At 58.4% G+C, this 12,500-nt stretch overlaps 1 protein-coding gene across 1 annotated transcript in view; it reads right to left on the bottom strand.

The window, feature by feature from the left end:
* cfap61 (cilia and flagella associated protein 61) overlaps positions 1–12,500 on the bottom strand; it is a 79,827-nt gene that overhangs the window by 66,587 nt on the left and 740 nt on the right. The window contains exons 2-7 of the mRNA XM_072449475.1: positions 5,366–5,516; positions 5,200–5,276; positions 3,929–3,996; positions 3,571–3,685; positions 2,624–2,756; positions 2,152–2,511 (exon numbers count right to left, since the gene is read on the bottom strand). Of these exons, the coding sequence (XP_072305576.1) occupies positions 2,152–2,511; positions 2,624–2,756; positions 3,571–3,685; positions 3,929–3,996; positions 5,200–5,276; positions 5,366–5,516 (904 nt within the window). The remainder of the gene's footprint in view (positions 1–2,151; positions 2,512–2,623; positions 2,757–3,570; positions 3,686–3,928; positions 3,997–5,199; positions 5,277–5,365; positions 5,517–12,500) is intronic.

The raw sequence follows: 12,500 nt of genomic DNA, 5'->3' as shown, positions 1-12,500 counted from the left end.
CACCCTCTCCGACTCCCTTGACTCCCTAGCCCCGTGGAAAACCTCCTCTGTCTCATACATCAACCCTCCTCAAAAGAACCCGCCTCACCGTCCACGCCGAAGCCTTCAAATTACACATCTCCTACTACAGTGACGCTCTCCAAGCCGCCAAATCTGCCCACCTCTCCACCCTCATCAACAGCTCCCACCGGAGCCCTCGCACCCTGTTCTCCACCGTCAACAAGCTGCTCCAGCCACCGGACATCACTCCACCCTCCTCCCCTGACCTCTGCAACTCTTTCCTCCTTGCCTTCAATGACAACATTTCCAAAATCAACAGCTCCATGACTGCCGTCTCCATTAACTCCATCACCCCCCCACCCCTGCCCCCCCCTCTCCCTGACCACCCACCCTTCCCTCCCCTCACCACCTTCTCCTCTCGTTAACTCCTCTCATATCATAGACCTCATCACCGCTTCCAAAACCACCACCTGCTCTCTCGACCCCCTCCCAACGACTCTAACCAAGGCCTGCCTCCTGCTCTCATCCCCCATCTCACCACCCATCTACAAACTGGCCTCCATCACCCCCATCCTCAAAAAGTCCACCCTAAACCCCGCCAACCTCTCCAACTACCGCCCCATCTCCAACCTGCCGTTCCTCTCAAAAACGCTGGAACGCATCGTCGCCGCCCAACTTCACACCCACCTCCAGTCAAACAACCTCTATGAACCCCTCCAATCTGGCTCCGCCCACATCACAGCACTGAAACAGCCCTGGTCAAAGTACTCAACGATCTCCTCACCTCTGCAGACTCCGGGGCCCTCAACATCCTGTTACTACTAGACCTCAGCGCAGCCTTTGACACTATAAACCATTCCATCCTCCTACAAAGGCTGCGCCAACTGGGTGTTGAGGGCTCTGCACTTGACTGGCTCACATCCTACCTCACCAACAGGCAAGAGTTCATTTCCCTCTCCGGTCACTCATCCACCCTCTCCCCAGTAACGCAGGGGGTCCCCCAGGGCTCAGTCCTCGGCCCCCTCCTCTTCATCTGCTACATCTTCCCCCTTGGTCACATCCTCCGCCAACTCAACCTGGACTTTCACTGCTGACGACACCCAGATATACCTCACCACCAAATCCACCCAAAACCCTCCCCTCAGCCACATCCAAACCTGCATCTCTACAATAAAATCATGGCTCACTCTCAACTTCCTCAAACTAAACAGTGACAAAACAGAGCTCCTCCTCATTGGCACCAAATCCACTCTCAATAAAACTGGTCCCTTTTCACTCAGCATCGACACCTCGACCATCACCCTCTCTACCCTGGTACGCAATCTTGGTGTCATCATGGACCCCACCCTCTCCTTCACTCCCCATGTCAGCCACATCGTCAAGACCTCATACTTCCACCTCCGCCGCATCGCCAAAATCCGACACTGCCTCACCCTCCCCGCTGCTGAATCCCTCATCCATGCCTTCATCTCCTCCCGCCTCGACTACTGCACCTCCCTCCTCACTGGCATCTCCTCCCATTCCCTCCACAGACTCCAAATGGTCCAAAACTCCGCTGCCCGCCTCCTCACCCACACCCGCCTCCTCACCCACACCACCTAGCTCCCCCCTACCTGTCTGACCTCCTCATCCCCCACCGCCCCTCGCGAGCCCCCCCCTACCTGTCTGACCTCCTCATCCCCCACCGCCCCTCCCGAGCTCTCCGATCCTCCTCCTCTTTCACCCTGACTGCACCAACATCCCGACTCAAAACTTTTGGCGACAGAGCATTCTCCCGAACAGCACCCCGACTCTGGAACTCCCTCCCCCAACCTGTCCGCCACTCTCCCTCACTCACAACATTCAAATCCCGCCTCAAAACATACCTCTTCACCCAAGCCTATGACCTCCCCTACCCCTAGCCTCCTCTACCCCATTGTCTACACTTCTACCCCCTGTTACATCCCCATCTTTTTCTCTCTACTTCTTCTGTCTTGTTCACTCTATCTGTATATTAATGTGTATTGTACGTGTTGTCCCCCCCTGTCTGTAAATACCCCCCCCCCCCTTTTTTTATTATGTTCAGCGTCTTTGGGTCACTGAAAAGCGTTATACAAATAAAAGATGTATTATTATTAATATTATTATTATCACAAACACAAACAATTTTACCTGTTCAGAAGAGGCAGGTCCTGTCTCCTCTCCGACTCCTGATTGGTCGGTCGTCTTCTCGTCTGCCCGCGCAGCTTTTCTTCCGCTCTCCGATTGGACCATTTTCTTCTCTTCTTTCTCCGATTGGCCCTTTCCTCTCTCCCTCCTCTCCGATTGGCCCTTTCCTCGCTCCCTCCTCTCCGATTGGCCCTTTCCTCTCTCCCTCCTCTCCGATTGGCCCTTTCCTCGCTCCCTCCTCTCCGATTGGCCCTGTAGCTCCGTGAACACGCCCTCACACTCGCTCAGGTCGTACTGTCGCAGAAGAGTCTTCACGTTGACTTTCGCTGTGACGCTGATGAAGCCGACGGCCGCTCCGTTACGCTGGCAAGAGACAAATCAAATGTTCTGTTCATATTCAGGACCAAACCTAAACTGGGCTCAACCGGGACCAAACAAGTCCTGGTGCTGTTTATGGTTTCAGAGACTACCTCACCTCGCAGACGGCCGTGTGCTGCAGCTCGTTCTGGGCCTCGATGAGCTCCGTTATGAAGAAGGGTTTTTCCACAGCCAACTGGAGCGTCGTCTGTTCAGAGAAAACCTTCATCACGTCGTCGTGGTCCTCCACCCTGAACACAACACACTTTATATGAAGCGCCCTCACCTGGCCGGGCGTATAGTGCACAGCGAGTATAGCGCCCTCACCTGGCCGGGCGTGTAGTGCACAGCGGGTATAGCGCCCTCACCTGGCCGGGCGTGTAGTACACAGCGGGTATAGCACCCTCACCTGGCCGGGCGTGTGGTGCACAGCGGGTATAGCACCCTCACCTGGCCGGGCGTGTAGTGCACAGCGGGTATAGCGCCCTCACCTGGCCGGGCGTGTAGTGCACAGCGGGTATAGCGCCCTCACCTGGCCGGGCGTATAGTACACAGCGGGTATAGCGCCCTCACCTGGCCGGGCGTATAGTGCACAGCGGGTATAGCGCCCTCACCTGGCCGGGCGTGTAGTACACAGCGGGTATAGCGTCCTCACCTGGCCGGGCGTATAGTACACAGCGGGTATAGCGCCCTCACCTGGCCGGGCGTATAGTACACAGCGGGTATAGCGCCCTCACCTGGCCGGGCGTGTAGTACACAGCGGGTATAGCGCCCTCACCTGGCCGGGCGTGTAGTACACAGCAGGTATAGCGCCCTCAACTGGCCGGGCATATAGTACACAGCAGGTATAGCGCCCTCACCTGGCCCTGCGTCTAGTACACAGCGGGTATAGCGCCCTCACCTGGCCGGGCGTATAGTACACAGCGGGTATAGCGCCCTCACCTGGCCGGGCGTGTAGTACACAGCGGGTATAGCGCCCTCACCTGGCCGGGCGTGTAGTACACAGCGGGTATAGCGCCCTCACCTGGCCGGGCGTGTAGTACACAGCGGGTATAGCGCCCTCACCTGGCCGGGCGCACGCTGAGCTTGGGGTAGAGCTGCTCTCTCACACACACATGAGCCGCACACTTCAGTTCAGTTTGTATTTGCAGCGGCTCAAACATCTCAAGCAGAACCTCGTCTGAAAGCACAGAAACAACACACTCAGAGTGTGTAGTGTGTCTGTGTGTTGTGTGTGTGTGTGTTGTGTGTGTGTGTGTGTGTTGTGTGCGTGTGTGTGTTGTGTGTGTATTTTGTGTGTGTGTGTGTTGTGTGTTGTGTGTGTGTGTGTTGTGTGTGTGTGTGTGTGTGTTGTGTGTGTTGTGTGCGTGTGTGTGTTGTGTGTGTATTTTGTGTGTTGTGTGTGTAGTGTGTGTGTTGTTACCCGGCTGGTGCAGGCTGGGGCTGAGCAGGAGGATAAACTGCAGCTCTGGAACAGCCCTGAACACGGCCCTGGAACACACCGGAACATTTAGAGACGAGACACACAAACTACAAAACATTTGTGTACAGTTCATTCTTTGACACACAACATCTCACATCACAACGCAACATCTCACATCACAACACAATATCTCATAACACAACACAACATCTCACATCACAACACAATATCTCACAACACAACATCTCACATCACAACACAACATCTCACATCACAACACAATATCTCACAACACAACATCTCACATCACAACACAACATCTCACATCACTACACAATATCTCACAACACATCACAACACAACATCTCTCACAACACAACACAACATCTCACATCACAACACAACATCTCACAACACAACATCTCACAACACAACATCTCACATCACAACACAACATGTCACAACACAACACAACATCTCACATCACTACACAATATCTCACAACACATCACAACACAACATCTCTCACAACACAACACAACATCTCAGAACACAACACAACATCTCACATCACAACACAACATCTCACAACACAACACAACATCTCACATCACAACACAACATCTCACAACACAACACAACATCTCACAACACAACATCTCACAACACAACATCTCACATCACAACACAACATGTCACAACACAACATCTCAGAACACAACACAACATCTCACATCACAACACAACATCTCACAACACAACACAACATCTCACATCACAACACAACATCTCACAACACAACACAACATCTCACAACACATCACAACACAACATCTCACAACACAACACAACATCTCACAACACAACACAACATCTCACATCACAACACAACATCTCACAACACAACACAACATCTCACAACACAACACAACATCTCACATCACAACACAACATCTCACAACACAACACAACATCTCACAACACAACACAACATCTCACAACACAACACAACATCTCACATCACAACACAACATCTCACAACACAACACAACATCTCACATCACAACACAACATCTCACAACACAACACAACATCTCACAACACAACACAACATCTCACAACACAACACAACATCTCACATCACAACACAACATCTCACAACACAACACAACATCTCACATCACAACACAACATCTCACATCACAACACAACATCTCACAACATAACATGTGGGTGTGGCGCCCTCTTCAGGACACTTGGATGAACTGCACCTCATGATCTCCTGAGCAGTGACCGCAGCAGACGTCGGCTCGCACACGAACAGCTGCAGGAACAGAGTGTTGTCCGGCTGAGGAGGAGGAGCAGAGTGTTAGAGACCACGCCCATCACGGTCAAACCACGCCCATCGCGGTCAAACACAACAGCCTCGGGTCAGACCTTGTACTGGCCGGAGCCGCTGATGCGCCGGACGAACGTCTCCCACTCGGCCTGGTCCACTAGCTCGGCCGTGGGATGGTCCAGGAAACAGGCGTGGGCCAAAACCCCGCCCCCGTCGCTGACCAGAGACACGGCCAGGTTCGCCTTCTCTCTGAGGGCGGGACAAAGCACGTGAAGACACCACTGACCCGCTAAAGCCACGCCCCGCTGACCCTCTAAAGACACGTCCCGCTGACCCTCTAAAGACACGCCCCGCTGACCCTCTAAAGACACGTCCCGCTGACCCTCTAAAGACACGTCCCGCTGACCCTCTAAAGCCACGCCCCGCTGACCCTCTAAAGCCACGCCCTGCTGACCCTCTAAAGCCACGCCCTGCTGACCCGCTAAAGACACGTCCTGCTGACCCTCCAAAGCCACGCCCTGCTGACCCGCTAAAGACACGTCCCGCTGACCCTCTAAAGCCACGCCCTGCTGACCCGCTAAAGACACGTCCCGCTGACCCTCTAAAGCCACGCCCCGCTGACCCTCTAAAGACACGTCTCGCTGACCCTCTAAAGACACGCCCCGCTGACCCTCTAAAGACACGTCCCGCTGACCCTCTAAAGACACGTCGCGCTGACCCTCTAAAGCCACGCCCTGCTGACCCTCTAAAGCCACGCCCTGCTGACCCTCTAAAGCCACGCCCTGCTGACCCGCTAAAGACACGTCCTGCTGACCCTCTAAAGCCACGCCCTGCTGACCCGCTAAAGACACGTCTCGCTGACCCTCTAAAGCCAAGCCCCGCTGACCCTATAAAGACACGTCCCGCTGACCCTCTAAAGCCACGCCCCGCTGACCGGCTAAAGACACGCCCCGCTGACCCGCTAAAGACACGTCCCGCTGACCCTCTAAAGACACGCCCCGCTGACCCTCTAAAGACACGTCCCGCTGACCCTCTAAAGACACGCCCCGCTGACCCTCTAAAGACACGTCCCGCTGACCCTCTAAAGACACGTCCCGCTGACCCTCTAAAGCCACGCCCTGCTGACCCTCTAAAGCCACGCCCTGCTGACCCTCTAAAGCCACGCCCTGCTGACCCGCTAAAGACACGTCCTGCTGACCCTCTAAAGCCACGCCCTGCTGACCCGCTAAAGACACGTCCCGCTGACCCTCTAAAGCCACGCCCTGCTGACCCGCTAAAGACACGTCCCGCTGACCCTCTAAAGCCACGCCCCGCTGACCCTCTAAAGACACGTCTCGCTGACCCTCTAAAGACACGCCCCGCTGACCCTCTAAAGACACGTCCCGCTGACCCTCTAAAGACACGTCGCGCTGACCCTCTAAAGCCACGCCCTGCTGACCCTCTAAAGCCACGCCCTGCTGACCCTCTAAAGCCACGCCCTGCTGACCCGCTAAAGACACGTCCTGCTGACCCTCTAAAGCCACGCCCTGCTGACCCGCTAAAGACACGTCTCGCTGACCCTCTAAAGCCACGCCCTGCTGACCCGCTAAAGACACGTCCCGCTGACCCTCTAAAGCCACGCCCCGCTGACCGGCTAAAGACACGCCCCGCTGACCGGCTAAAGACACGTCCCGCTGACCCTCTAAAGACACGCCCCGCTGACCCGCTAAAGACACGTCCCGCTGACCCTCTAAAGACACGCCCCGCTGACCCTCTAAAGACACGCCCCGCTGACCCTCTAAAGACACGTCCCGCTGACCCTCTAAAGACACGCCCCGCTGACCCTCTAAAGACACGTCCCGCTGACCCTCTAAAGACACGTCCCGCTGACCCTCTAAAGCCACGCCCTGCTGACCCTCTAAAGCCACGCCCTGCTGACCCTCTAAAGCCACGCCCTGCTGACCCGCTAAAGACACGTCCTGCTGACCCTCTAAAGCCACGCCCTGCTGACCCGCTAAAGACACGTCCCGCTGACCCTCTAAAGCCACGCCCTGCTGACCCGCTAAAGACACGTCCCGCTGACCCTCTAAAGACACGCCCCGCTGACCCTCTAAAGACACGTCCCGCTGACCCTCTAAAGACACGTCCCGCTGACCCTCTAAAGCCACGCCCTGCTGACCCTCTAAAGCCACGCCCTGCTGACCCTCTAAAGACACGCCCCGCTGACCCTCTAAAGACACGCCCTGCTGACCCTCTAAAGACACGTCCCGCTGACCCTCTAAAGACACGCCCCGCTGACCCTCTAAAGACACGTCCCGCTGACCCTCTAAAGACACGTCCCGCTGACCCTGTAAAGCCACGCCCTGCTGACCCTCTAAAGCCACGCCCTGCTGACCCTCTAAAGCCACGCCCTGCTGACCCGCTAAAGACACGTCCTGCTGACCCTCTAAAGCCACGCCCTGCTGACCCGCTAAAGACACGTCCCGCTGACCCTCTAAAGCCACGCCCTGCTGACCCGCTAAAGACACGTCCCGCTGACCCTCTAAAGCCACGCCCCGCTGACCCTCTAAAGACACGTCTCGCTGACCCTCTAAAGACACGCCCCGCTGACCCTCTAAAGACACGTCCCGCTGACCCTCTAAAGACACGCCCCGCTGACCCTCTAAAGACACGTCCCGCTGACCCTCTAAAGACACGCCCCGCTGACCCTCTAAAGACACGTCCCGCTGACCCTCTAAAGACACGTCCCGCTGACCCTCTAAAGCCACGCCCTGCTGACCCTCTAAAGCCACGCCCTGCTGACCCTCTAAAGCCACGCCCTGCTGACCCGCTAAAGACACGTCCTGCTGACCCTCTAAAGCCACGCCCTGCTGACCCGCTAAAGACACGTCCCGCTGACCCTCTAAAGCCACGCCCTGCTGACCCGCTAAAGACACGTCCCGCTGACCCTCTAAAGCCACGCCCCGCTGACCCTCTAAAGACACGTCTCGCTGACCCTCTAAAGCCACGCCCCGCTGACCCTCTAAAGACACGTCTCGCTGACCCTCTAAAGACACGCCCCGCTGACCCTCTAAAGACACGTCCCGCTGACCCTCTAAAGACACGTCGCGCTGACCCTCTAAAGCCACGCCCTGCTGACCCTCTAAAGCCACGCCCTGCTGACCCTCTAAAGCCACGCCCTGCTGACCCGCTAAAGACACGTCCTGCTGACCCTCTAAAGCCACGCCCTGCTGACCCGCTAAAGACACGTCTCGCTGACCCTCTAAAGCCACGCCCCGCTGACCCTCTAAAGCCACGTCCCGCTGACCCTCTAAAGCCACGCCCCGCTGACCGGCTAAAGACACGCCCCGCTGACCCGCTAAAGACACGTCCCGCTGACCCTCTAAAGACACGCCCCGCTGACCCGCTAAAGACACGTCCCGCTGACCCTCTAAAGACACGCCCCGCTGACCCTCTAAAGACACGCCCTGCTGACCCTCTAAAGACACGTCCCGCTGACCCTCTAAAGACACGCCCCGCTGACCCTCTAAAGACACGTCCCGCTGACCCTCTAAAGACACGTCCCGCTGACCCTCTAAAGCCACGCCCTGCTGACCCTCTAAAGCCACGCCCTGCTGACCCTCTAAAGCCACGCCCTGCTGACCCGCTAAAGACACGTCCTGCTGACCCTCTAAAGCCACGCCCTGCTGACCCGCTAAAGACACGTCCCGCTGACCCTCTAAAGCCACGCCCTGCTGACCCGCTAAAGACACGTCCCGCTGACCCTCTAAAGCCACGCCCCGCTGACCCTCTAAAGACACGTCCCGCTGACCCTCTAAAGACACGTCCCGCTGACCCTCTAAAGACACGTCGCGCTGACCCTCTAAAGCCACGCCCTGCTGACCCTCTAAAGCCACGCCCTGCTGACCCTCTAAAGCCACGCCCTGCTGACCCGCTAAAGACACGTCCTGCTGACCCTCTAAAGCCACGCCCTGCTGACCCGCTAAAGACACGTCCCGCTGACCCTCTAAAGCCACGCCCCGCTGACCCTCTAAAGACACGTCCCGCTGACCCTCTAAAGCCACGCCCCGCTGACCCTCTAAAGACACGTCCCGCTGACCCTCTAAAGCCACGCCCCGCTGACCGGCTAAAGACACGCCCCGCTGACCCGCTAAAGACACGTCCCGCTGACCCTCTAAAGACACGCCCCGCTGACCCGCTAAAGACACGTCCCGCTGACCCTCTAAAGCCGAGCCCCGCTGACCGGCTAAAGACACGCCCTGCTGACCCGCTAAAGACACGTCCCCCTGACTGGCTAAAGCCACGCCCTGCTGACCCTCTAAAGACACGCCCCGCTGACCCTCTAAAGCCACGCCCTGCTGACCCTCTAAAGACACGCCCCGCTGACCGGCTAAAGACACGTCCCGCTGACCCTCTAAAGCCACGCCCCACTGACCGGCTAAAGCCACGCCCCGCTGACCCTCTAAAGACACGCCCCGCTGACCCTCTAAAGACACGCCCCGCTGACCGGCTAAAGACACGCCCTGCTGACCCGCTAAAGACACGTCCCGCTGACCCGCTAAAGACACGTCCCGCTGACCCTCTAAAGACACGTCCCGCTGACCGGCTAAAGCCACGCCCCGCTGACCCTCTAAAGACACGCCCCGCTGACCCTCTAAAGCCACGCCCCGCTGACCGGCTAAAGCCACGCCCTGCTGACCCGCTAAAGACACGCCCCGCTGACCCTCTAAAGCCACGCCCCGCTGACCGGCTAAAGCCACGCCCTGCTGACCCGCTAAAGCCACGCCCCGCTGACCCTCTAAAGACACGCCCCGCTGACCCTCTAAAGCCACGCCCCGCTGACCGGCTAAAGCCACGCCCTGCTGACCCGCTAAAGCCACGCCCCGCTGACCCTCTAAAGACACGCCCCGCTGACCCTCTAAAGCCACGCCCTGCTGACCCGCTAAAGACACGCCCTGCTGACCCGCTAAAGACACGCCCCGCTGACCCTCTAAAGACACGCCCTGCTGACCCGCTAAAGACACGCCCCGCTGACCCTCTAAAGACACGTCCCGCTGACCCTCTAAAGCCACGCCCCACTGACCGGCTAAAGCCACGCCCCGCTGACCCTCTAAAGACACGCCCCGCTGACCCTCTAAAGACACGCCCCGCTGACCCGCTAAAGACACGCCCTGCTGACCCGCTAAAGACACGCCCCGCTGACCCTCTAAAGACACGTCCCGCTGACCCTCTAAAGCCACGCCCCACTGACCGGCTAAAGCCACGCCCGCTGACCCTCTAAAGACACGCCCCGCTGACCCTCTAAAGACACGCCCTGCCGACCCTCTAAAGACACGCCCCGCCGACCCTCTAAAGCCACGCCCCGCTGACCGGCTAAAGCCACGCCCTGCTGACCCGCTAAAGACACGCCCCGCTGACCCTCTAAAGACACGCCCCGCTGACCCTCTAAAGCCACGCCCCGCTGACTGGCTAAAGCCACGCCCTGCTGACCCGCTAAAGACACGCCCTGCTGACCCGCTAAAGACACGCCCCGCTGACCCTCTAAAGACACCCCCCACTGACCGGCTAAAGCCACGCCCCGCTGACCCTCTAAAGACACGCCCCGCTGACCCTCTAAAGACACGCCCCACTGACCGGCTTAAGCCACGCCCCGCTGACCCTCTAAAGACACGCCCCGCTGACCCTCTAAAGCCACGCCCCGCTGACTGGCTAAAGCCACGCCCTGCTGACCCGCTAAAGACACGCCCTGCTGACCCGCTAAAGACACGCCCCGCTGACCCTCTAAAGACACGCCCCACTGACCGGCTAAAGCCACGCCCCGCTGACCCTCTAAAGACACGCCCCGCTGACCCTCTAAAGACACGCCCCGCTGACCGGCTAAAGACACGTCCCGCTGACTCTCTAAAGACACGCCCCGCTGACCCTCTAAAGCCACGCCCTGCTGACCCGCTAAAGACACGCCCTGCTGACCCGCTAAAGACACGCCCTGCTGACCCGCTAAAGACACGTCCCGCTGACTCTCTAAAGACACGCCCCGCTGACCCTCTAAAGCCACGCCCTGCTGACCCGCTAAAGACACGCCCTGCTGACCCGCTAAAGACACGCCCTGCTGACCCGCTAAAGACACGTCCCGCTGACTCTCTAAAGACACGCCCCGCTGACCCTCTAAAGCCACGCCCTGCTGACCCGCTAAAGACACGCCCTGCTGACCCGCTAAAGACACGCCCCGCTGACCCTCTAAAGACACGTCCCGCTGACCCTCTAAAGCCACGCCCCGCTGACCGGCTAAAGCCACGCCCTGCTGACCCGCTAAAGCCACGCCCCGCTGACCCTCTAAAGACACGCCCCGCTGACCCTCTAAAGCCACGCCCCGCTGACCGGCTAAAGCCACGCCCTGCTGACCCGCTAAAGCCACGCCCCGCTGACCCTCTAAAGACACGCCCCGCTGACCCTCTAAAGCCACGCCCTGCTGACCCGCTAAAGACACGCCCTGCTGACCCGCTAAAGACACGCCCCGCTGACCCTCTAAAGACACGCCCTGCTGACCCGCTAAAGACACGCCCCGCTGACCCTCTAAAGACACGTCCCGCTGACCCTCTAAAGCCACGCCCCACTGACCGGCTAAAGCCACGCCCCGCTGACCCTCTAAAGACACGCCCCGCTGACCCTCTAAAGACACGCCCCGCTGACCCGCTAAAGACACGCCCTGCTGACCCGCTAAAGACACGCCCCGCTGACCCTCTAAAGACACGTCCCGCTGACCCTCTAAAGCCACGCCCCACTGACCGGCTAAAGCCACGCCCGCTGACCCTCTAAAGACACGCCCCGCTGACCCTCTAAAGACACGCCCTGCTGACCCTCTAAAGACACGCCCCGCCGACCCTCTAAAGCCACGCCCCGCTGACCGGCTAAAGCCACGCCCTGCTGACCCGCTAAAGACACGCCCCGCTGACCCTCTAAAGACACGCCCCGCTGACCCTCTAAAGCCACGCCCCGCTGACTGGCTAAAGCCACGCCCTGCTGACCCGCTAAAGACACGCCCTGCTGACCCGCTAAAGACACGCCCCGCTGACCCTCTAAAGACACCCCCCACTGACCGGCTAAAGCCACGCCCCGCTGACCCTCTAAAGACACGCCCCGCTGACCCTCTAAAGACACGCCCCACTGACCGGCTTAAGCCACGCCCCGCTGACCCTCTAAAGACACGCCCCGCTGACCCTCTAAAGCCACGCCCCGCTGACTGGCTAAAGCCAC

This window comes from Eucyclogobius newberryi, unplaced genomic scaffold, assembly GCF_026437365.1.
Source record: "Eucyclogobius newberryi isolate DKJ021-1_F unplaced genomic scaffold, fEucNew1.0.hap1 SCAF_1, whole genome shotgun sequence".
Classification (NCBI taxonomy): domain Eukaryota; kingdom Metazoa; phylum Chordata; class Actinopteri; order Gobiiformes; family Gobiidae; genus Eucyclogobius; species Eucyclogobius newberryi.
This window is presented reverse-complemented; position numbering and strand designations above follow the sequence as displayed.